We start from the raw sequence: 26,297 nt of genomic DNA on the forward strand, positions 1-26,297 counted from the left end.
TAAATAGTCCTACACTTCTTTCTTTCACCTGCTCCTCATATATTTTAATAAAAGTACTTGCTTGGTTCATTCTATTTCTACTAATACAGAATATTTCCAAACATGTATAGCCATATAATTATAATTTTATAACCCCCCTAAACAAATGCAGTTTATGTATTTATTGTATGTACTACTTGACATAATACATTTCTCTATGCATATTCAATTGATTTACCTTCCAACCAAATTATTTATTGAATATTTGTTAAAATATTGGCTGGACCTACCTGAAGGTTAGCCTCTTTTTTCATGCCTCTCACTTCAGAGGCATCCTCTAAGGAGAACTTTTCAGGGCTGATTTTCAGGCTCCATCAGAACTATGTGTTGGGCTGTATGTGAACTCACCAAGTAGCCACATTGCAAAGCTTCTGCTGACAACTTGCAGAAAGATGGGCATCCAGACAAAGACCAGGAGTTCATTGCAGATTCATTTTCACAAAGCAGAGAACTTAGTGCCCCCAGTTCAGCTGGCATCCTCTCTGTCCCCTTTCAAAGGATACCAGTACATCTTTTGTTGACAAGGAGACAAGGACCAGGACATTTGTTCCCTTCTTCTCCTGTCTCTTCTGAAAATCACTTATTCCTTATATTTAGGTGGGGGAGCGGTACCTTTTCTGATTGTGTCACTGCAAAGAATGACATATCCTTCCTCCTTCATGTTGAGCTCCTCAGCTATTCTTTTAGAAGACACTGGTATCTGCCAGGGCAAGTGGAGGAAGCCAAATAGCAGATGTTATAGAAAAGTACTGTAAAACAGCATAAAATTCACAGCATATTGACAGAATGTCAGAATTAAAAGGGAATTTAGGAATCCCTCAATCCCATAAAAGTTCATATATCAGATGTGGAAACAGAGGCCCAAATGATTTTCTCAAAGCCATACCCTTTGGGGTGAGAATTAGAACCCTAACTCCTGACTCCCAGCACTGTTTCCACTAACTCCTATCCCATCCCATCTCAACCCCCACATCCACTGGCAAAATAGAACACTCCATAAAATCAACCACAATTTCAGACAAGATGAAGTAATGCATGATGCTAAATATAGGAAGTTAAGTCATTTGGATTTTTGTTTGTTTGAACTCAAGTGTTTTAAATTTTCTCTTATGAATATTATTATAAATCTGATTTGGGTTTTATTCTTTAGCAATTTACTTATCTTAAGTGGTGGCACCAATATTTATTTTCCTGCTGCAAAACTGTCAGTGTTCCCAAATATTGGTCCAGGAATTGTAAATGATTTATGCCTGCTGATTGAGTCTCTCACTACAAATCACATTGGCCCTGAAGCGGGCAGACATGCCCATATCTTCCTCTGACACAGTGCCTGGATCCAGGGGACCAGACCTCTTACCTGATATGGCAAACAGATAAGCTATGTTTCAGGTCCTCAAAAGGAGCCTGGAAAATATAATTAATTCAAGCCAAATACTCTTACTCTTCCCTTGCATATACAACAAAGATAAAAATATCTATCTTATTAAACTGTTGAGAGTAAGAAAGATAATATATACACAGTGCCTGGCACAGGGATGGAACTTATTTGATGGTAGTTATAATATTTATATTATAATATCTTTTATTTGTTTCATTTTAATATGATTTATATGACTTTTCATACTTACTGCACATGCAACATCTTTTAGATAATTCTATATCTAGGTTATTAATAAAACATTGATATCCTCTTCAGTGTTTATACAGATGCACCTCTTCTAAAGTTTTCAGCAAAATTCCCACTGGGGAATTTCAGCTGTCTCTCACTCTCTTTTTTATTTTCACTTTTATTTCCATATTAAAGGTTTTTATTTTTAAAGTATACAATATGATATTTTGATACATGTATACTTTGTGAAATGATTGCAACAATCAAGTTAATGAACATATTACCTCACATAGTTTCCTCTGTGTGTGTGTGTTTGTCTTTGTGTACGTGTGTGCTTAGAGCTCTTGAGATCTACTCTCTCAGCAAATTTCAAGCATATGTTAACTATAGTCACCAGGCTGTATATTAGGTCTCCAGAGCTTACTCATCTTATAACTGAAAGGTTGTATCCTTTAACTAGTATCTCTCTTTTACCCCCAACCACAGCCCCAAATAATCACCATTCTACCCTTTGTTACTGAGTTTGACTTGTTTTTTGAGATTCTGCATATAAGTGAGATCATGTATTATGTGTCTTTCTGGGCCTCACTTCTTTCATGTGGCATAATATCCCCCAGGTTCAGCCATGTTGACAGAAATGACAATATTTCCTTCTTCTGAATGATACTGCTGACTAATATTCCATTGTGTGTGTATGATAAACACACACCACATTTTCTTTAATAATTCATTCATCAATGGACACTTAGGCTGTTTCTGTATCTTGGTTGTTGTGAATCTTGCTGTCTCTTTGGCAGCCATTTCTGTACTCCCTCCCCCAGAAGCAGCTTTACTGCAGTCTAAAAGTGTCTTAGGAAAATAGTTCAGAAGCAACTACTTCGCTTGGCATGATCTTCAGTAAACACGATGATGGAAGGCTTTGATTTCTGACCTTCTTTAAACAGTACAATAGATTTTCAGTTGGGATTTTCCAGTTAATTTGATAGCTCCACGTTTCTACCAGGCTGAAGAAAATGTGTGTGTTGTGGGCTGTGGTATTACTGTTGCTGGTAGTGCTGTTGCTACTGCTGAGATTTTGTGGTTGAGTCTATATTATAAAGGAATTGTAGAGCAGCAATAAATTTAACTTGAGCTCTGAACTCAAGCCTTTACGTGTGACTTTTTTAATCACGTGGAAATTCACATAAGAATTTTCAACCAGACTTCATCTTTATTTTTATTTCTAAAGCAAAGGGTACAGGAATCTGGTCTAAACGAATGGGAACAAACATTACAGTTAGACTTTATTGGAGTGTTGTAAAAATATTTTTTTCCAAAATCAGATTGTTTCAAAACTGACCCTAGTTTCCAGATTTTAAGGTTAGGAAATAAGACAGTAAAAATCAAGGGTCAAATAGTTAAGCGACTATATTTTTTAAAATCAGCATTTCCTTAGCGACTTTCGTTAAACCATGCTCTGTTTAGTACTGAAACTCAGAGAAGTTCCAGGAATAGCGGGATGAAATCTAAGTGATCCGCGCACGGGAAGCTCTACGCTTCCTTCGGCTCGCTCAGTAAATCAGGGATGGGCTCAGAGAATGGCTTCGCATTTCGCACCAGAAGATCTCAGTCTTTAGAGAGAAGCCTAGACGAAATCCTTACTTCCCTGCCTCATTCCTGAAAACTTCTACCTGGGAACAGATTTGCTGTGACAAATAAAATGGGAAGAGTCTGGCTAAATAGTTCGTGGATTTCGGAAAGCAAAGCGAAGTGCCGCTCTAACTAGGTCCGAATTTTCTGCAAGCTACCTTGTGAATTTGCCAGAATGAATTTTCATTCATTTAACTTTGGCGGATAGTCTACTAGGGTGCCCGGTATGGTGCTAATTGCTGGAGAAAATGATTTTAAAACAAAAACGAAAAAAAACTTTCGGCCCCGAGCAAGGCGCCAGGCACTTCCTACAAACTCAAGGAGTGCTTGAGAGGTGAGTTAATAACCTTCCCTCCTGTCCCAAAGACCGTCGCTCCTGACTTTTAAAGTCAGCCTTGAAACTGCTCAGGGTTACACTAGCGCCCTCTGGACACAGGCTCTGGTTAGCGCCCCACAGCACGAGCCTTTCTTTGATTTGTAGCTGTCGAAGATTTGATAGTGGGGAGTGCGTGTCTATTCTGAAGGCTGAAGACACACACGACAGTCAGGAGTAGAATTCCGACCCCGCAAACTGACATGGCCACAAAATCTGCGTCTACAGTCTTTCATTTTGCGGTCACCGTGGCACGGGCGAAAGCTATGAGCTCTCTCTAGGAAAACACACATCACAGACACACACACTTACAGACGGTTTCAGGAGGTTCTTATGTTAAAACCTCTGGTCTTGGGAAAAATCATTTCCGCTGAAGTATGTGGTAGCTGAGCGCAAATACTCTTCTGCTACAGCCCCGGTGGCAGAGGCCCAAGCACTACGCCCCACTTAGTGCCCGCACTGCGGCCTTCGCAACTCTTCAAGCAGCTCTGCACCGAAAACCCAGGCCGGAGATCGGAGCCTAAACTGCTGAAAAGCTCCGAGGCTCCGGACAGGGTCTCAGCAGGGTTGTCTTCCTTCAGGATCCGGGGCTCATTGTGCCCAAGATCCGCCATCCAAGCCCTGCTCCGCGAGCAGCTTGCCTGTTCCACGCTCTGCGCCTGACGCGCGCCACGGACTGCACACCTAGGGGCTAATTTCTGCTCTGCCTCAAAGAACCTCAAGCCAGGGTCCTTGCCTCCTCCCACAGCCCCGGGATGCCGCTGCTGCGCTCACCGCACAGGCAGCGCCCGGACCGGCTGCTGCAGATCGCGCGCTGCGCTCTCACACCGGGAGACGGTGGGGACGCTCAAAAGCTTCTTTCTCGCCACTCTGGACGCTGTGGGAGGCAAGAGCCTTAGTACCGACCTCTGCTGAGCTGAACGCTCAGGCACAGTGGAACTGAAACCCGGTTCTGCGGGATGTGAGAGTTGTCGAGGTCACGCGTAATTGGGTGTGATGGAGGGCGTCTGTTCCTGATGTGTGCAGGTTTGATGCAAGCAGGTCATCGTCGTGCGGGTGTGTGGATGCGACCGCCCGAGAGACTCGGAGGCAGGCTTGGGACACGTTTGAGTGAACCCCTCAGGATACTCTTCTGCGCAAGTATCTGTTTTTTAGTGTCTGTGATGCAGAGTGGGCACATGTTGGGAGGCAGTAATGGGTTTGGGTGTGTGTAAATGAGTGTGACCGGAAGTGAGTGTGAGCTTGGTCTAGGCAGGGACCACACAGCACCGTCACGCCTGCCTGCTCTTTAGTAGAGGACTCTTCAGGGGTGGGGGGTGTGGGGCTGGAATAAAATGTCTCTGGGACATCTTGGCAAACAGCAGCCGGAAGCAAAGGGGCAGCTGTGCAAACGGCTCAGGCAGGTGATGGATGGCAGGATAGGAAGGGGAAGGGCCAGAGGTCTGGATGGAGGCTTCCGCATCTGTACCTTGCAACTCACCCCTCAGGCCCAGCAGGTCATCGGCCCCCTCCTCACACACGTAATGGATCTGAAGAGTACCCCGGGACAGTCCGGGGAGATGGAGATTGGGAAAGTATCCATGCAGATCTTACAGAATCCCCTATGCGGACCAGGAAACTCTTGTAGATCCCTGCCTATCTGAGGCCCAGGCGCTGGGCTGTTTCTCACAACATTCCTTCAAGATGAGACTGTGGTCCCCATTTCAAAGATGAGTACATTGAGGCTCTGTGAAGTTACTTTCCCATGATCACACAACCCGGAATTGGGCCAACTGTAATTGAACTCCTGTCTAACAAAGTTCTTGCTCCCAACTCCGTCTCTTGTTTCCCACGAGCCCTGGCCCTCTGTAGGTAATACCAGCTACTGGAGTCAGACTTCTTGGGCCCAGAACCCACCCTTAGGGGCATTAAACTTTAAAATCTCACTTGGGCAGGGGTCTGGGGTCAGAGTCGGAAGAATCCCTACAATCCTGGACCCTTTCCGCCAAATCCTGAAACCAGGGGTGGAGTGGGGCGCGGGTTCAAAACCAGGCCAGACTGAGAGGTGAAATTCACCATGACGTCAAACTGCCCTCAAATTCCCGCTCACTTTAAGGGCGTTTCTTGTTGGTGCCCCACCATCCCTCCCATTTCCATCAATGACCTCAATGCAAATACAAGTGGGACCGTCCTACTGGATCCTCCAGGTTCTGGAAGCCTGAGGGTGACGCAACCTAACTGGGGCAAAGGACCCCTCCGCCCATTGGTTGCTGTGCACTGGCGGAACTTTCCCGACCCACAGCGGCGGGAATAAGAGCAGTCGCTGGCGCTGGGAGGCATCAGAGACACTGCCCAGCCCAAGTGCCGCCGCCGCTTCCACCGGGCTCTGGCTGGACGCCGCCGCCACCGCTGCCACCGCCTCTGATTCAAGCTACCTCCCGCCAGGTGAGCCCCGAGATTCTGGCTCAGGTATAGGTCTCTCTCTCCCTCTCCCTCCAGTAGTCAATTTCTCTCTCCCTTTCCTCCTCTCCCTCTCTCTCCATTAGTCTCTTCATCAGATAGTTTCTGTTAGTCCGCGATTTACACCAGGCTCCTGCCCTAGGTTGGATCGGACAGTCTCAATCCCCCAGCTCGCTCTTCCTGCTCGGCTGCGGACTCCAGTCTTATTCTCTCGCACTGCACACAGGCTTGGGCCAGTCTCGGGACACTCAGCCTCCCTAGGGACCGCGCACAGAGCCGGAGGAAAGAGAAACTTTCCGCAGACGGTGCGATCAGGGATGGCGTCTGGCGCCCAGCAGTCCCAGGGAAATTGGTTCAGAACCTGGAACAGAGCGGATGGGTGGCAAATAGGCACGACGACTGAGGGACAAGCAGCCCTAAACTGCAAGCCCCAGTCACAGGCTCTGGGAGCAAAGAGAGAAAGTCTTGGGTCCCAATTTAAGAGTAAACCTTGGTTCCTGCAGGGGACTGAGGTGCCAGCAGGCGGAGCGGCTGAGCACTAAAATTGATTCTTTTATTTCTCAGATTCCAATTGCAGAGATAATCCCTGTGGACAGATCTCCCCACCCCTCCCACCAAGGTGTATGCAAAAGCCCCACAAGAGGAGGACAGCTCTGGGTTTCCTTATGGAAGCAGCTTCTGTGACAGGGGCCTGGGAGCATGTCCTCCACAGAGACCTGACTAACAGGTTTATATGTATGTGTATGGCTTTCGGGAGAAGGTCAGGACTGAGACCTCCCCCACTCAGCTCTCCCGCTAGGATCGCTCCTCCAGCTCTGTCAAACTGTGCATGCTACAGGCCCACTGAACCTCCCAGGAGTCCACTGTGCTGATGAGGAAACAAAGAAGAAGAGAAATATAACGACCAGTCTGAAGCCACAAAGCCAGGGCGTTAGAAGCAAGACAGAAAAGCAGGATAGGAGCCAAGGTCTGTGGGCTCCTAGAACTTCGAACTGGCACAGGTAGTTTACCTCATTCTTCCCTTGCAGAGAGGTGTCATGAGCTTCCAAAAGTTCTCCCCCTTCCTGGCTCTCAGCATCTTGGTCCTGTTGCAGGCAGGCAGCCTCCATGCAGCACCATTCGGGTAAGACAGCCTGAAGCCAGAACCGCACTGGTATCAGACAATTCCATGCCTCTTAAGTGTGGTGTACTGAATGCTTAAAAACCAACAGGGGGCCGGGGTAATGTATGTACTCATGCACATATATAACTTTTTGCTGATATAAAGATGTGTGGTACACAATTTATAAGTAGTGATAAATATTTAGACAATATTCTTTATTATAATTTTTTTGAGATGGAGTCTCACTCTGTCACCCATGCTGGAGTGCAATGGCACCATGTCGGCTCACTGCAACTTCCATCTCCTGGGTTCAAGCAATTCTCCTGCCTCAGCCTCCCGAGTAGCTAGGATTACAGGTGTCCACCACCATGACTGGCTAATTTTTATATTTTTAGTAGAGATAGGGTTTCACCATGTTGGCCAGGCTGGTCTCAAACTCCTGACCTCAGGTGACCCGCCTGCCTCGGCCTCCCAAAGTGCTGGAATTACAGCCGTGAGCCACCGCGCCCAGCCTGTCATAAATTTTATATAGCCCACTGAGTCTCACAAAATGCTTTTGTTGCTTTTAACCAAACTTTTGTATGTGTAGCCATCCTATTTATCCTATTCAGCCATGATTTGAGAAATGAATTGCATCCTATTCTGTTAAATAGTTTGCCACTAAATTTGTTATTGTTAAATCTGGTATTTTACCTGTTGATATATTTCTCACTCACATATAAATCTATTAAACTGAAATTATTTTCAGGTTCAGCACTAACTGTAAGTTTTAGCATTTAATTTTTAATAATGGCTGCACTCAGCTTGCAAAATTCTTGAAAATTTAACCATCAGCTTTCACAAGCCTATACAAACTGGCTCCAGCACACCACTGCTTGGAGGCCACCCCAGTGCCTGGGTCCTGAGGAGGACACTGTCCTTGTGCCCTGTCCCCTAGGACTCCCACTGGCCACATCCTCAGGGGAAAAAGCAAAGACCAGGAAGCCAAAAGACCAGGAAGCCTGGCAGCTTATCCTGGGGAGGGACAGGCAGGGGCTCACAGCCTGCACTGAGTTTGCTTCCCCTCCACAGGTCTGCCCTGGAGAGCAGCCCAGTAGACCCGGCCACGCTCAGTGAGGAGGAAGCGCGCCTCCTGCTGGCTGCACTGGTGCAGGACTATGTGCAGATGAAGGCCAGTGAGCTGGAGCAGGAGCAGGAGACAGAGAGCTCCAGGTGAGGCTCCCCAAGCGCCCAGCACAGGGCCTCCTCTCCCCGCAGCATACCCAGGAAGGTGGATCCCAAGAGGCAGGAGAGAACACACTGGCCAGGAATCCAACCGGCTGTGTTATTCACCGGGACGTGGGGCCCGGCTGTTCTCAGCCAAGGGAGACAGAGGTCCCACTGCAGCTGGAGGTACTGTGGTTAGACATAATAAAAGGCTCCGTTTCTGAAAGTTCTTAGGAAATGAAATGGGGAGGTGTGGAATCGCTCACTGTGGGAATTGTTCTTGCAGTACTGGGAGACCTCCCAGCACTGGATGAGTTAAGACTAGTAAGGGTGAAGTCAGGGATAGATATAGTGTATCTCAGGAAGCTTTAGATGCAGATCCACCTTGTTAATCTGCATATGCCATTCTTTCACACCTGCAAGGAGCCTTCATTTCACATTTGCAAGGTGAAAGTGAGGCCCTTGCAGGGGATGGGGACAGGTAGAGCAGTGTCTGAGGTAGGTTTGAGCCTTTAAATGTGTGGCATCTGTGGCGATGTGCATGCTGTCAGGAGGCCAGGGAGAGCACCCTTCCCCAGATCCACATCCCTGTGTACCTTCAGCCTGAGCAGAGACCAGCCCCTGTCCTGGCCCCAGCACTGCTCAGGCAGAGGCATGTGTTGCCCCTGCATCTGCCCTGAGAACCCCTCTGTCAAGCATGAAGGACTGAACAGCATGTGGAATGCCAGAAAAGATCATCCTTCCCCATCCAGCCCTTCCCTGCACTGCCCTGGCCCACTGTACCTCTGAGATCTCCTAATGAAGGATAAGTGAGCTGCCCTCCTGCCTGCCCCTCCTGCTCCCAGGGTCCCCTGCCTGGTCTAACCTTCTAAGTTACTGCCCATGGGGACAGATTCTGGTGCATGGTACTGTCTGGCATGTCTTTTTCCTGCAGCCTGGACAGCCCCAGATCTAAGCGGTGCGGTAATCTGAGTACTTGCATGCTGGGCACATACACGCAGGACTTCAACAAGTTTCACACGTTCCCCCAAACTGCAATTGGGGTTGGAGCACCTGGAAAGAAAAGGGATATGTCCAGCGACTTGGAGAGAGACCATCACCCTCATGTTAGCGTGCCGCAGGATGCCAACTAAACTCCTCCCTCTCCTTCCTAATTTCCCTTCTTGCATCCTTCCTATAACTTGATGCATGTGGTTTGGTTCCTCTCTGGTGGCTCTTTGGGCTGGTATTGGTGGCTTTCCTCGTGGCAGAGGATGTCTCAAACTTTAGACGGGAGGAAAGAGAGCAGGACTCACAGTCTGGAAGAGAATCACCCGGGAAAACACCAGAAAATGAGGGCCGCTTTGAGTCCCCCAGAGATGTCATGAGGGCTCCTCTGTCCTGCTTCTGAATGTGCTGATCATTTGAGGAATAAAACCATTTTTCCCCAAAGATCTGAGCTGTGATGGTCATTGCTCTGATCTATGTCCCAGGCTTCATAGTGTCTAAGACCTATGCTTAGAAATAGCCTTAACCCTAGGCTAGCTGGACAGAGGATATGGTGGGTGGTCCCTCTGACCAAGCTCAAGCAGCAAGAACAGGGGTCCTAAAGAGCAGGTAAGCACCTCTAGGACTTGATGCTGCAAACTCTGCTCCTCTTCCAGGTAAGACTGGGGAATTTTTTATTTTCCTAAGAAGGGATATTTGGTGCCCGAGACTGGGGTATAGATTTTATAGTCCTTTGTGAATGGGGCTGGGTGTGGGGCCATAATTCACTCCAGTGTCATAAACCTCCGCTTTGATTTTTAGTTAGTTTATACAGGAAAGATTGGCTGTTACTGCTCCACTTTCCATAGCCAGTCATCCAGAGTCACCTTTGGGCTTTCTGACACCCCTGGGAATATCGATGGGGAGTGATCATGGCATTTTCCCTAATGGCCTTTGATTTTCTGCTCTGATAATTGTGTTTAGGAGAAACACTTAAAGTTAATTGGTGCCTTTCAGCACAGCAACTTTACCATGGAGGTCCCATGGGGCTGACCTCTCCCCCAGCCTCTCACTCACAGATCTTCTCTTCTTTCTCCATCCTGCAAATCAGAATCATTGCCCAGAAGAGAGCCTGTGACACTGCCACCTGTGTGACTCATCGGCTGGCAGGCTTGCTGAGCAGATCAGGGGGTGTGGTGAAGAACAACTTTGTGCCCACCAACGTGGGTTCCAAAGCCTTTGGCAGGCGCCGCAGGGACCTTCAAGCCTGAGTAGCGGAATGACTCAAGAAGGTGACTTCCCTTGTATGATGGGATGGGAAGATGAATGACTGGTTTTTACAGGGGTGTAAAACCACTCTGAGCCTCCCTGAGACCATGTGGTCTAAAAAAATCCATAAGAGAAGGTACCCACACCAGTATCTGAGTTCCAGTAGCTAAAACCCTAGAATTTGGATTCATCTCTGTTTTTTCAGTCTCTCCTTGTAACCCTGAGATCATCAGACCAAGAAATATAGATCCTGTTTATTTAAAACATTGCTCTTTGACATTTATGATTTTGATTATTATAGCATTTGAGTTTGAAAGATAATGACACTATCATTTTAGAGTATACATTATATGTCGTGTACCTCTGAATTAAGTGTACAGACTTGAGTTCAAGGACTGTATTTGCTCTTTACCAGCTATATGACCATAAACTGGTTACTTAACTCTCTCCAAGCCTCAGTTTCTCTAACTGTAAATTGAGGGCTACAACAGTATCTACCTCCAAGCATTACTATAAAGAGCAAGTGAGATAATAGATGTTGAGTCTGACAATTAACCAGTAACTAAATTCTAGCTGTTATTTTCTTCCTCCTAGGTCACAATGAAGCTGAACTCCTTTAATGTGTAATGAAAGCAATTTGTAGGAAAGGCTCCATGGAAGACATATATATAGGCATCCTTCTTGATACTGAAAACTATCTTCTTTGTTTGAAAGGAACTATTGCTAAATGCAGAACAAGATCATTGCAGTTACCTATTGTGCATCTTTTTAAATACTTGATTATGTAACCATAAATCTGACAGCATGTCTCATTGGCTTATCTGGTAGCAAATCTAGGCCTCATCAGCCATCCTATTGACATTGGTGGCTCTGCTAAACCTCAGGGGGACATGAAATCACTGCCTCTTGGGCATCTGGGGACACATGGTAATGCTGTGCCTTGACAGAAGTATTTGATTAAAGAAATGTCAATGCTGTCATTTGTGAACTCTATCAAAATTAAAAATGTATTTTCTACACCCTTCAATGGAATCTCTGCTGCTATTTATGCTATTTTTTCCAGGAGAGTTTCAGGGGCCTGTGAGCACTCTGTTGACCAAGCTGACTCCCTTAGCACAAAGACAACATGCTGGGATGGATCCCTAGTGTCTTGTACCCTCAGTTTCTAGTGAAGCATCCCCTATGGGAAATAGAGCCTTGTGCATATCAAAGAGAACAATTCATATTTATTTTCAGAGGGTGCCCTGGTCTCCAGCCTCAGAAGTTACCCAGGTACTCCTCCTTCATGCAGGTTTGCCTTTACCCAGGGCAGGGTAAGGAGGATGGCCCTGCCCTTCCTCCATATAAAAAGCTCTTCATGCACCCCTTAACCTGCTTTAGAGACAATGGCTCAGATCCTGAAATGGGGATCACAGACTGGCCAACCTAGAAAGGTCATCAATGCCATTCAACCCAACTTTTTTATTCTGTGAGGTTCAGAGAAACGTCTTGCTCAAGGTCCAGCAATAGGTTTAATAGAGACATTCATACACTTCACAAATACTTACTGAGCGCCTGCTATATGCTAGGCACTATTCTAGGCACTGGGAATAGAGCAATGAACTGAACAGAGCAGACAAAACCCCCTGTGCTCCTGGGCTTACACTCTAGTGGAGGAGATTGAGATGGTACATGCTATAGAATCAAGGACTCTCAGTATTGGAAGGAATCCAGAATGTCATAGAGTCTGATGCCTTCCTTATTCAAGGTAGGAATTACCTACCATCAACAACCATAGCATCCTTTGAGACCACCAGTGACAAGCTGCTGAGTGTAACTCCCAAGGTGAGTTGGCAGCCAGTTTCACTGGTGGTAGTCAGCTAATTAGGGTTAGTTATTAGTTAGCTAGTTAACTAGTGGTTATAAAAGTCAGCCCCTTCTACCCACTGATTCTATTTTCTCAGGACCATATAGAATTATGCCCCCTTCTCTCCTCCAGTCTGTACTCAACACAGTAACCCACTGTGACTGTAAAAGGTAGATCACACCGTGTCTCTCCTATGCTCAAAACATCCCAGTGACTCCCCATCTCATGAGCAAACACCTGAAGCATTGCAGGCCAAGCTCACCTTCCCTTTCTCTCCTCTCAGCACCACCCCCATTACCTGCCTGATCTCATCTCCTACTCTCCCGCACACTGGCCCTCTTACTATTCCTCAACTTCTATCTCCCAGCACTCAACCACCACTCGTACTCTGTGAAGAACACTCTTCATCCACAGCCCTCATCTCCTCCAATTATTTCTTAGATGTCACCTATCCTGACCATTCTTTCTGAAATTGCACCCCACTCCCACTAACAACATACCCTAGCCCTCTTCTTTGCTTAATTTTTTTCTCTTTACTGTTTATTACCTTCTACCATACTATATGTTTTGTTTACTTATTTTGTTTGTTATTTGTATCCCTCCCAGCCATAAGTATAAGATCCACATGGTCAGGGATATGGTTATTTTGTTAATTGCTGTATCCCAAAATTCTGAACAGTGTGCCTGGCACAAGGTAGCACTCTATAAATATTTATTGAATGAAAGAGTGGATTAACGAAGTAAAGTCTTCTCTTTTACTTTTGTGGTCAACTCTTAGGTTCCCTCTGGACCTATTTTTCTTCATGCCAAATTCTCCAAGGGCCTTAAGCTTTAACAATCACATCTGGATAGTAAATTGTTCAACAGCCTAAAGACTGCAGTGGCCATCAGTTTATCAGTAACTCTGTTTCCTGCCTCAAGACTTTTACACAGACTATTTATTTTGTTTGGACACACTTCTAACCCCATCTTCCTCCTCCATGTGATTAATTCTGAGCAGCTTTTCTTCTTCTTCCCATGCAGTGAACAAAGTAAACCAGGAGGGTGCTCTCTGGGTTTGATACCTATGAGTGGACAGGTAACTTCAAAATCAGGAGGAGAAATAGCAGGAAGACTATTTCAGTCTTGGGTCCAGGACACCTTCACCAATAATAAAGTTAATACTATATTGAATTCACACAAAGACCTTGTGGATATTTCTCAAATGACACAGAGTTCATAGAGTAAAAGAGTGCAGTTAATTTTAATCCTCAAATAAAACACAGAGTTCACTGGATCAGGAACCTAAGAAAAGATGTGAAAAGTGCATAAAGCAATCAAAGCACAAAATGGAGAAACAATGACTTTGGGCGTGGATGCCTCATCAGTCTTTACTACTTAAAATCCCACAGGACACTACAGAGAAAGGATGTCTTTTAATGCCAGTTAATGCTCATCCCAAACAATCAGAGCCTCAGTATATATGCTGTGGCTGACTGAATTATTGTTCCCAGTTCTTCATTATACAATCATAGTATTATAAACGCTTGTTATTGCTGTGATCTAATGGTTGGTTCGCCATGGGTAGAAGTTGCCATAGGGAGAGAAGTTGACTTCTCTACCTCATGACTCTGGGCTTGACCGTGTGGTTTGTATTGGCAAATGGGCTATAGTAGACATGGTGCAAGCAGAGGCTTGAAATATGTTTATGTGGTTGGCTTTTGGGCTTTTGTGCTTCTGCCATCACCATGAAAAGAACATGCCCTAGATATCTATCTTAGTCCGTTTTGCATTGCTATTATAAAATACAAAAGATGGTAATTTATGAAGAAAAAAATTATTTTTCATAGTTCTACAGGCTGGGAAGTCAATAAAATGGTGCCTGCAAGCATCTGGTGAGGGCCATTTTGCTATGTAATAATATGGGGGAGGGCATCACATGGTAAGAGGGCAAAAGCGTGTGTCAGCTCAGGTCTCTCTTCCTCTTCTTATAAAGCCACCAGTCCCATCATGTGTGCTCCACCCTGATGACCTTATCTAATCATAATTTCCCCTCAAAGGCCCCACTGCCAATCAACAAATTAACTTGGTGATTAAGTTTCCAACATATGAAATTTGAGGGACATATTCAAATCATAGCAGTATTCTTTGCCTTATTAGCCTGGACTCCAAAATAAGACATGTGGACCTAAACCTGGCCTACAGCCTGGATCCATACCCAGCCAACACTAGCTGAGATTAACCTCATCCAAACTAACCCACAAACCCGTAAGCAAGAAAAACAAGTATTTGTTATTATAAGCCACTGAAATTAAGTTTGCTTTTATGTAGTGTTGTGGCAATAATTAAGTGATTCATAGTATTTGGGGATGTTATGGATTAAGCTGTGTCCTCCCAAATTTATATGTTGAAGACCTAACTCCCAATGTCCTCCCAAATTTATATGTTGAAGACCTACCTCAAGACCTAACGGCATTTGGAGATAGGGCCTTTAAGGATATAATTAAGGTTAAAAAGGTCATAAGGTTAGGGCCCTAATCTGATAGGACTGGTGTCCTTATAAGAGGAGAAAGAGACACAAGAGAGCCTTCTCTCTCTCTTCATGCATGTGCACACAGAGCGGAAGCCCAGGTGAGGACACAGTGAGAAGGCAGCTATCTACAAGCCAGAAAGAGAGGCCACCCTAGACACCAATCTTGATGGCATCTTGATTTTGAACTTCCAGCCTCCAGAACTATGAGAAAATAAATTTCTTTTGTTTAAGCCACTCAGTCTGTGGCATTCTCTTATGGCAACCTGAGCAGATTAATTCAGGGGCATTAGTGGATAAAATTATTTTTGTTGCCACAGCTTGCTTTTCCTCCTGTTGAGCTCTAGGTAAATTTGATGATCGTCTAACTTGACAAATCTACTTATTTCTTTTTTTATTATACTTTAAGTTCTAGGGTACATGTGCACAACGTGCAGTTTGTTGTTTCTTTTTAGTAATTTATTTTGGTAACCATTTTCACTCTGTCTTCTCAAAATCATCTTAAAGGATGTTTGTCTCATCTCTGTTCCAGCCTCCTGTTGCTGAAACTGAATAACATATACCTTAGATAAATTAATTGTGGCTTATTTGTATAATGGACATGCACAATACATTACACAGCACTGAATATAAATGTATGTATCAACTTTGGATAAATTTTAAACATAATGGTAAGTGTAAAATAAGGTAAGTTGCAAAGGATCCATATCAGGTGATGCCATTTATTTTAAGATTAAAGCATGCATAACAATATTATACATAAGTTAAAGATATATACACATATAGTAAAAATATAAAGTAATGTATAGGGATTATAAATATCACATTCAAAAGAGTGATTAACTTTGTGGGGATGGGAAGGAAATGTCATGAAGAAGGGTACACAGGCAGCTTCTATCAAGGTTTTTCTTTCCTAAGGTTTTATTTTCTAAGCTGGGTAGTTGGAATAGGTGAATGGCATATATAATTCATGTTTAATAGGAATAAATAAACACAGGCATGGGTCTTTTTTAAGTTAAGGCAACCACCATAAAAATTTTAAGGAATAAATAACCTTTAAACTAGCCAAAGAGAATCTATCCTATTCAATGCAAAGTAGAAAAAAAAAGACCCCAAGAATGCATAGTGGATGCACTATGTGAAAAATGATGGCAATAATAAATACTTAGATGGCTTTAAAATAATTTCAAATTAGTTCAAGTCAACAATTTAAACACCAAGGCTATTAGGTTGCATTTTTAAAGGATCCAGCAATGTTTATTCCACAAAGGAAACTTTCAGAACAAAAAGATTCAAATGGATTAAAATCAAAAGATAATGAAAGATATATAAGACAAATACAAACAACAAGTTGTGACAACTTCTTAATATATGGTCAAAATAGAATTCAAGGCATAAAATGGTTTATGGAATAAGAAATATTCCACATAGAAAAAGAAAAATAGAGCAAGAAGATATATTTATCATGAAAACATGCACTCAACAATACAGCCTCAAATTATGTAATTACTGAAAAATTATTGATAGAGAATTAATGCACCCATACTCAAAAAGCAACAGGATTCTAGAATCGCCTCCCTAATACATGGTTCCAAGTTGGCTTGGCAAATACTCCCCAATAATATGACAGATCTCAGAAATCATACAGTGGTTACACTCACAAAGAGGTGAAAGATTTTATTAATTATCAGATTATGTCTTCTATCTTAATATTATTTATTAAATGAACCAAAATGTCCTCAATTTATTTGAAATATCAAATGTATCATATACTGATCATCTTCTGGCCTTCTTGTTTTTCTCTTGCATTGATATATCTGTGCACCAATATCACAGCTTAATAGCTAGGGAAGGAAAAACACCCCCATACTCATACTCATCTTTTTCAAAACGTTCTTGACAATTTTCACACATTTAATCTTCCAGAAGGTAGAATAATTTTCAATTTTTAAAAAAAACTATTTGTATTTTGACTGGGATTGGGTTTCTCAGGTAGATAATTGTATTATCTATGAAAAACAATAAATCTTATTTCATATTTTTGCTCATCCTGCATCAACTAGAGCTTCTTGAACAATGTTGAAGTAGAAATGGTAATAGCAGGCATCCTTGAAGATGAAGGCTGTTGAATTCAGAGGGAGATTTTTTATCATCTTAAGAAAGTACTGGGGGTGGAGCCAAGATGGCCGAATAGTAACAGCTCCGGTCTCCAGCTCCCAGCCCGAGCGACACAGAAGACTGGTGATTTCTGCATTTCTGCTTGAGGTACCTGTTTCATCTCACTAAGGAGTGCCAAACAGTGGGTGCAGGACAGTCGGTGAAGCTCACTGTGCGCGAGCCGAAGCAGGGCGAGGCACTGCCTCACTTGGGAAGTGCAAGGGGTCAGGGAGTTCCCTTTCCTAGTCAAAGAAAGGGGTAACAGACAGCACCTGGAAAATCGGGTCAGTCCCACCCTCATACTGCGCTTTCCCAACGGGCCTGGAACACGGCACACTAGGAGATTGTATCCCACACCTGGCTGGGAGGGTCCTATGCCCACGGAGTCTCGCTGATTGCTAGCACAGCAGTCTGAGATCACGCTGCAAGGCGGCAGCGAGGCTGGGGGAGGGGCGCCCGCCATTGCCCAGGCTTGCTTAGGTAAACAAAGCAGCCAGGAAGCTCGAACTGGGTGGAGCCCACCACAGCTCAAGGAGGCCTGTCTGCCTCTGTAGGCTCCACCTCTGGGGGCAGGGCACAGACAAACAAAAAGTCAGCAGGAATCTCCAGAGACTTAAACATCCCTGTCTGACTGACAGCTTTGAAGAAAGTAGTGGTTCTCCCACTCCCAGCACGCAGCTGGAGATCTGAGAACGGACAGACTGCCTCCTAAAGTGGGTCCCTCACCCCTGAGCAGCCTAACTGGGAGGCACCCCCCCAGTAGGGAAAGACTGACACCTCACTGGGCCAGGTACTCCTCTGAGACAAAACTTCCAGAGGAGCTATCAGACAGCTGAATTTGTGGTCTCACGAAAATCCGCTGTTCTGCAGCCACCACTGCTGACACCCAGCCAAACAGGGTCTGGAGTGGACCTCTAGTAAACTCCAACAGACCTGCAGCTAAGGGTCCTGTCTGGTAGAAGGAAAACTAACAAACAGGACATCCACACCAAAAACCCATCTGTACATCACCATCATCAAAGCCCAAAAGTAGATAAAACCGCAAAGATGGGGAAAAAACAGAGCAGAAAAACTGGAAACTCTAAAAAGCAGAGCACCTCTCCTCTTCCAAAGGAACGCAGTTCCTCACCAGCAATGGAACAAAGCTGGATGGAGGATGACTTTGACGAGTTGAGAGAAGAAGGCTTCAGACGATCAAACTACTCTGAGCTACGGGAGGAAATTCAAAACAATAGCAAAGAAGTTAAAAACTTTGAAAAAAAATTAGAAGAATGGATAACTAGAATAACCAATGGAGAGAAGGGCTTAAAGGAGATGATGTAGCTGAAAGCCAAGTTTCGAGAACTACGTGAAGATTGCAGAAGCCTCAGTAGCAGATGCGATCAACTGGAAGAAAGGGTATCACTGATGGAAGATGAAATGAATGAAATGAAGCGAGAAGGGAAGTCTAGAGAAAAAAGAATAAAAAGAAATGAACAAAGCCTCCAAGAAATTTGGGACTACGTGAAACGACCAAACCTACGTCTGATTGGTGTACCTGAAAATGACGGGGAGAATGGAACCAAGTTGGAAAACACTCTGCAAGATATTATCCAGGAGAACTTCCCCAATCTAGCAAGGCAGGCCAACATTCAGATTCAGGAAATACAGAGAACGCCACAAAGATACTCCTTGAGAAGAGCAACTCCAAGACACATAATTGTCAGATTCACCAAAGTTGAAATGAAGGAAAAAATGTTAAGGGCAGCCAGAGAGAAAGGTCAGGTTACCCACAAAGGGAAGCCCATCAGACTAACAGCTGATCTCTCAGCAGAAACTCTACAAGCCAGAAGAGAGTGGGGGCCGATATTCAACATTCTTAAAGAAAAGAATTTTCAACCCAGAATTTCCTATCCAGCCAAACTAAGCTTCATAAGTGAAGGAGAAATAAAATACTTTACAGACAAGCAAACACTGAGTGATTTTGTTACCACCAGGCCTGCCCTAAAAGAGCTCCTGAAGGAAGCACTAAACATGGAAAGGAACAACCAGTACCAGCCACTGCAAAAACATGCCAAATTGTAAAGACCATCAAGGCTAGGAAGAAACTGCATCAACTAATGAGCAAAATAACCAACTAACATCATAATGACAGGATCAGATTCACACATAACAATATTAACGTTAAATGTAAATCAGCTAAATGCTCCAATTAAAGGACACAGACTGGCAAACTGGATAAGGAGTCAGGACCCATCAGTGTGCTGTATTCAGGAAACCCATCTCACGTGCAGAGACACACATAGACTCAAAATAAAGGGATGGAGGAAGATCTATCAAGCAAACGGAAAACAAAAAAAGGCAGAGGTTGCAATCCTAGTCTCTGATAAAATAGACTTTAAACCAACAAAGATCAAAAGAGACAAAGAAGGCCATTACATAATGGTAAAGGGATCAATTCAACAAGAAGAGCTAACTATCCTAAATATATATGCACCCAACACAGGAGCACCCAGATTCATAAAGCAAGTCCTGAGTGACCTACAAAGGGACTTAAACTCCCACACAATAATAATGGGAGATTTTAACACCCCACTGTCAACATTAGACAGATCAAGCAGACAGAAAGTTAACAAGGATATCCAGGAATTGAACTCAGCTCTAAACAAAGTGGACCTAATAGACATCTACAGAACTCTCCACCCCAAATCAACAGAATATACATTTTTTTCAGCACCACACCACACCTATTCCAAAATTGACCACATAGTTGGAAGTAAAGCTCTCCTCAGCAAATGTAAAAGAACAGAGATTATAACAAACTGTCTCTCAGACCACAGTGCAATCAAACTAGAACTCAGGATTAAAAAACTCACTCAAAACTGCTCAACTACATGGAAACTGAACAACCTGCTCCTGAATGACTATTGGGTACATAATGAAATGAAGGCAGAAATAAAGATGTTCTTTGAAACCAACGAGAACAAAGACACAACATACCAGAATCTCTGGGACACATTCAAAGCAGTGTGTAGAGGCAAATTTATAGCACTAAATGCCCACAAGAGAAAGCAGGAAAGATCCAAAATTGACACCCTAACATCACAATTAAAAGAACTAGAAAAGCAAGAGCAAACACATTCAAAAGCTAGCAGAAGGCTAGAAATAACTAAAATCAGAGCAGAACTGAAGGAAATAGAGACACAAAAAACCCTTCAAAAAATTAATGAATCCAGGAGCTGGTTTTTTGAGAAGATCAACAAAATTGATAGACCGCTAGCAAGACTAATAAAGAAGAAAAGAGAGAAGAATCAAATAGATGCAATAAAAAATGAAAAAGGGGATATCACCACCGATCCCACAGAAATACAATCTACCATCAGAGAATACTACAAACACCTCTATGCAAATAAACTAGAAAATCTAGAAGAAATGGATAAATTCCTCGACAAATACACCCTCCCAAGACTAAATCAGGAAGAAGTCGAATCTCTGAATAGACCAATAACATGTTCTGAAATTGTGGCAATAATCAATAGCTTACCAACCAAAAAGAGTCCAGGACCTGATGGATTCACAGCTGAATTCTACCAGAGGTACAAGGAGGAACTGGTACCATTCCTTCTGAAACTATTCCAATCGATAGAAAAAGAGGGAATCCTCCCTAACACATTTTATGAAGCCAGCATCGTTCTGATACCAAAGCCAGGCAGAGACACAACCAAAAAAGAGAATTTTAGACCAATATCCTTGATGAACATTGATGCAAAAATCCTCAATAAAATACTGGCAAACCAAATCCAGCAGCACATCAAAAAGCTTATCCACCATGATCGAGTGGGCTTCATCCCTGGGATGCAAGGCTGGTTCAACATACGCAAATCAATAAATGTAATCCAGCATATAAACAGAACCAAAGACAAAAACCACATGATTATCTCAATAGATGCAGAAAAGGCCTTTGACAAAATTCAACAACCCTTCATGCTAAAAACTCTCAATAAATTAGGTATTGATGGGACGTATCTCAAAATAATAAGAGCTATCTATGACAAACCCACAGCCAATATCATACTGAATGAGCAAAAACTGGAAGCATTCCCTCTGAAAACTGGCACAAGACAGGGATGCCCTCTCTCACTGCTCCTATTCAACATAGTGCTGGAAGTTCTGGCCAGAGCAATCAGGCAGGAGAAGGAAATAAAGGGTATTCAATTAGAAAAAGAGGAAGTCAAACTGTCCCTGTTTGCAGATGACATGATTGTATATCTAGAAAATCCCATTGTCTCAGCCCAAAATCTCCTTAAGCTGATTAGCAACTTCAGCAAAGTCTCAGGATACAAAATCAATGTACAAAAATCACAAGCATTCTTGTACACCAATCACAGACAAACAGAGAGCCAAATCATGAGTGAACTCCCATTCACAATTGCTTCAAAGAGAATAAAATACCTAGGAATCCAACTTACAAGGGATGTGAAGGACCTCTTCAAGGAGAACTACAAACCACTGCTCAATGAAATAAAAGAGGATACAAACAAATGGAAGAACATTCCATATGCATGGGTTGGAAGAATCAATATCGTGAAAATGGCCATACTGCCCAAAGTAATTTATAGATTCAATGCCATCCCCATCAAGCTACCAATGACTTTCTTCACAGAATTGGAAAAAACTACTTTAAAGTTCATATGGAACCAAAAAAGAGCCCGCATCGCCAAGTCAATCCTAAGCCAAAAGAACAAAGCTGGAGGCATCACGCTACCTGACTTCAAACTACACTACAAGGCTACAGTAACCAAAACAGCATGGTACTGGTACCACAACAGAGACATAGATCAATGGAACAGAACAGAGCCCTCAGAAATAATGCTGCATATCTACAACTATCCGATCTTTGACAAACCTGACAAAAACAAGAAATGGGGAAAGGATTCCCTATTTAATAAATGGTGCTGGGAACACTGGCTAGCCATATGTAGAAAGCTGAAACTGGATCCCTTCCTTACACCTTATACAAAAATTAATTCAAGATGGATTAAAGACTTAAATGTTAGACCTAAAACCATTAAAATCCTACAAGAAAACCTAGGCAATACCATTCAGGCCATAGGCGTGGGCAAGGACTTCATGTCTAAAACACCAAAAGCAATGGCAACAAAAGCCAAAATTGACAAATGGGATCTCATTAAACTAAAGAGCTTCTGCACAGCAAAAGAAACTACCATCAGAGTGAACAGGCAACCTACAGAATGGGAGAAAATTTTTGCAACCTACTCATCTGACAAAGGGCTAATACCCAGAATCTACAATGAACTCAAACAAATTTACAAGAAAAAAACAAACAACCCCATCAAAAAGTGGGCAAAGGACATGAACAGATACTTCTCAAAAGAAGACATTTATGCAGCCAAAAAACACATGAAGAAATGCTCATCATCACTGGCCATCAGAGAAATGCAAATCAAAACCACAGTGAGATACTATCTCACACCAGTTAGAATGGCCATCATTAAAAAAGCAGGAAACAACAGGTGCTGGAGAGGATGTGGAGAAATAGGAACACTTTTACACTGTTGGTGGGACTGTAAACTAGTTCAACCATTGTGGAAGTCAGTGTGGCGATTCCTCAGGGATCTAGACCTAGAAATACCATTTGACCCAGCCATCCCATTACTGGGTATATACCCAAAGGTCTATAAATCATGCTGCTATAAAGACACATGCACACGTATGTTTATTGCGGCACTATTCACAATAGCAAAGAGTTGGAACCAACCCAAATGTCCAACAACAATAGACTGGATTAAGAAAATGTGGCACATATACACCATGGAATACTATGCAGCCATAAAAAATGATGAGTTCATGTCCTTTGTAGGGACATGGATGAAACTGGAAAACATCATTCTCAGTAAACTATCGCAAGGACAAAAAACCAAACACTGCATGTTCTCACTCATAGGTGGGAATTGAACAATGAGAACTCATGGACACAGGAAGGGGAACATCACACTCCGGGGACTGTTGTGGGGTGGGGGGAGGGGGGAGGGACAGCATTAGGAGATATACCTAATGCTAAATGACGAGTTAATGGGTGCAGGAAATCAACATGGCACATGGATACATATGTAACAAACCTGCACATTGTGCACATGTACCCAAAAACCTAAAGTATAATAAATAAAAAAAATAATAATAAAAAAAAGAGAAAGTATTATCAGTGGTTCTCTCAGGATTGGTTACTGGAGGCTGTAAAAAAAGGACTGTTATGTTTTCATATAAATGTTCTGTATTTCATGGAATTTTAATAATTACATATTTTTCTTTACTGTAAAACAAAACAATAAAGTAGAAATAATTAATTAGAAAAAAAAGAAAGTACTAAAAAATGTTTTTAAATCATAAATGGATATTAAATTTTATCAAAACACCTTTTGGTATCTAACAAGATTATCTTATGGCTTTCCTCCTTCGATTTAGTAGTATTAATAATATATTTTCAAATGTAGAAACTAATCATTGCAGTTGAGATTTTCGAATTCTGACTACATGTTAAGCACCATAATAAGTAATTTTTAGATATTAACTCTTTTAATCTGTACAACAGCTGTATAAGGTACATACTGCCATAAGCCCTATTTTATATATGAAGATACTAAGACACACAGAGATTAACTAGATTGATCAAAGCCATACAGTTTTTAGATTCATCTCAAGGTGTAAACCTAATCCCAGGCTGTCTATCTAGAGTTTTCTCTCTTAAATCACTATACTTCTTGATAAACTCTACTTGGTCAAGGATATGTTAAAATATACTACTGAATTTAATTTGTGATTTATTTAGGATTTTGTACTACCTTTGTTATATGTAGGATTGGGGCTATATAATATGTAATAGATAAAATTATATTTTTAAGTTATATTTCAATGAGTTTTGCAAATGTCTACCATCTAATCCATGTAATTATCACCACAAGAAAAGTATCAAATATTTCCATTGTTCAAGAATATTCCTCATGCCACTTTGAAGTCAATGTCTCCTAAATCCCTGTTCTATGAAATCACTGACCTGCTTTCTATTACTGTGGAGTAACTTTTACATAGATAGATAGAAAGATAGATTAGATAGGTAGATGACAGATAGATAGATAGATAGATAGATAGATAGATAGATAGATAGATAGACAGATAGATAGAATGTATTCTTTTATATCTAGCTGCTTTCACTCACATAGTGTTCATGAGACGTATTTATATTGTTGCATGTATCATTATATAATTACCTGGGGGACTAATCAGGTAGCATTTCTCAAGGATTTGGGGGAGGAAGAGAGTTAAGTAGTATTTCATTGTTGGATGAATACTTAAAATGTTCCTAGGTTTGTTGGATGAATTTATTGGATGAATACTTAAATGTTCCTAGGTTTTATTATGAATGATAACTTTCATGACCATTTATGTACTAGTCTTTCTGTGAACAGTTGAGTTCTCTCGGATAAATACCTAGAAGTAGTACGGTAAATGTGCATATAACTAAACTGTTTTCAAATGGCTATGTCATTTTACACTCCCAGCAGAACTGTGTGATCATTTAACTTGCTCCACACCCCCTTGCAAATGCTTGGCGTTTTCAAGTCTTTTTAATTTTAGCCACTCTTATGATTCTATAGCAGTATCTGATTGTGGGTTTTAATTTTTATTTCCCAGATGAGCATGCTGGCTCATGCCTGTAATCCCAACACTTTGAGTGGCTGAGGCAGGTGGATCGCTTGAACCCAGGAGTTTGAGACCAGCCTGGGCAACATAGTGAGACCCGGTCTCCAGAAAAATTTTTTAATAAAAATTAGCCAAGCATGGTGGCATTTGCCTGTAGTCCCAGCTACTCGAGAGGCTGAGGTGGGAGGATTGCTTGAGCCTGGGGAGGTTGAGGCTGCTGTAAGCCATGATCACACCACTGCACTCCTATCTGGGTGACAAAATGAGACCCTATCTCAAAGAAAAAATATTTCCCCATGACTACTAATAATTGAGTATCTTCTTATGGCCATTTGTTTATCTTCTTTTGTAAAGTTTCTGTTTAAATATTTTGCCCACTTTTAATTGGACAGCTTTTCTTATTACTATTGAGTTGTAGGAGCTCTGTGTATATTCTGCATACAAACTCTGCTTCCTCTTTGGGCACTGCTTCACCCACTTGCTCACTTTTCTCTACGTCTTGGGTAACTTCTTCTGTGAGAAGCCAGATGCCATGTCATGAGGTCACACAAGTAGGCTGTGGAGAGGCCCATGTGCAAAGGGATGGAGATCTCTGGCCAGTGGCCAGTGAGAAATGACAGCCTGCTAATAACCAAGTGTGTGAGCTCAGAAATGGATAATTCAGGTCCAGCTGAGCCTTGAGATCACCACAGCCCCAGTTGAAAGTTTGACTGCATCCTCATGAGAAACCCTGAGCCAGAACCACCTAGCTGAGCCTCTTCCAGATTCCTGGTTCTCAGAAACTGGAGATAATAAGTATTTGTAGTTGTGAACTGCCAAATTTTGAGGTAACTTGCTACATAGTAGTAGATATCGAATACCTATCAAACTGTGATAACTCCAGCTCAACCCCTGAAATCTGGAAAGCACAGCCTTTGGAGTTGGCTGGATCACATTGAAGGCCACAGTTCCCAGAAAGGAGGCTTCGTCATCAGATCTCATTCCCTTGGTTCCCAGGCCCAGATCAGATTAGATGCAATAGCATAAGCTGCTTCCACTTCAAACAAAATTAAGTTCTTCTGTTCTTCATCGTCACTGAGTGCATTTTACCAGCACCTTCCTTCCCTCTATGAGGTCTCATTTCTCTCTGTTCTGCATCTACTATTTCATGTCATCCTTTCTGCTTCTGAGATTCTCATGGTGGGAAGAAACCCTTAAGGCCATGTATACCAACCACATAGTTGAATGTTCTCTCTATCTCCCACATGGTCTTCTGGCTTATTTTTGAAATCTTGAGGTAACCATCTCCTGATATCTCATTCTAACTTTGGATCACTCTGACTCTTAGAAAAGTCCTCTAATCATGAGCAGAATTCACTTTCTCTGCTCTCTTGCTCCATTTGATTCCCAAGAGATTCACTCTTGGGCAGACCCTTCATGGAGAATTGGCTGTGACTGAGACCAGACATCTCAAGC

At 42.7% G+C, this 26,297-nt stretch overlaps 2 protein-coding genes across 7 annotated transcripts in view; one reads left to right on the forward strand and one right to left on the reverse strand.

The window, feature by feature from the left end:
• Positions 1 to 26,297, reverse strand: part of CALCB (calcitonin related polypeptide beta) — a 184,808-nt gene that overhangs the window by 106,163 nt on the left and 52,348 nt on the right. The window contains exons 2-3 of the mRNA XM_063641077.1: positions 7,100 to 7,222; positions 270 to 739 (exon numbers count right to left, since the gene is read on the reverse strand). Coding sequence (XP_063497147.1) covers positions 270 to 293 — 24 coding nt within the window. The 5' untranslated portion in view covers positions 294 to 739; positions 7,100 to 7,222. The remainder of the gene's footprint in view (positions 1 to 269; positions 740 to 7,099; positions 7,223 to 26,297) is intronic.
• Positions 5,904 to 11,659, forward strand: CALCA (calcitonin related polypeptide alpha). 6 transcript variants are annotated; one of them, XM_055282315.2, is made up of 6 exons: positions 5,904 to 6,098; positions 7,118 to 7,212; positions 8,263 to 8,403; positions 9,332 to 9,503; positions 10,475 to 10,655; positions 11,227 to 11,659. In XM_055282315.2, exons 2-5 carry the CDS (start codon positions 7,127 to 7,129, stop codon positions 10,499 to 10,501), a joined length of 426 nt encoding a protein of 141 aa, XP_055138290.1. In that variant the 5' UTR covers positions 5,904 to 6,098; positions 7,118 to 7,126; the 3' UTR covers positions 10,502 to 10,655; positions 11,227 to 11,659. The 6 variants fall into 6 exon arrangements, with proteins under 6 accessions (XP_055138290.1, XP_055138289.1, XP_055138292.1 ...); XM_055282314.2 differs by having other exon boundaries at positions 5,904 to 6,074; XM_055282317.2 differs by lacking the exon at positions 9,332 to 9,503.

Source organism: Symphalangus syndactylus, chromosome 6, assembly GCF_028878055.3.
Source record: "Symphalangus syndactylus isolate Jambi chromosome 6, NHGRI_mSymSyn1-v2.1_pri, whole genome shotgun sequence".
In the NCBI taxonomy this organism is placed as follows: Eukaryota; Metazoa; Chordata; class Mammalia; order Primates; family Hylobatidae; genus Symphalangus; species Symphalangus syndactylus.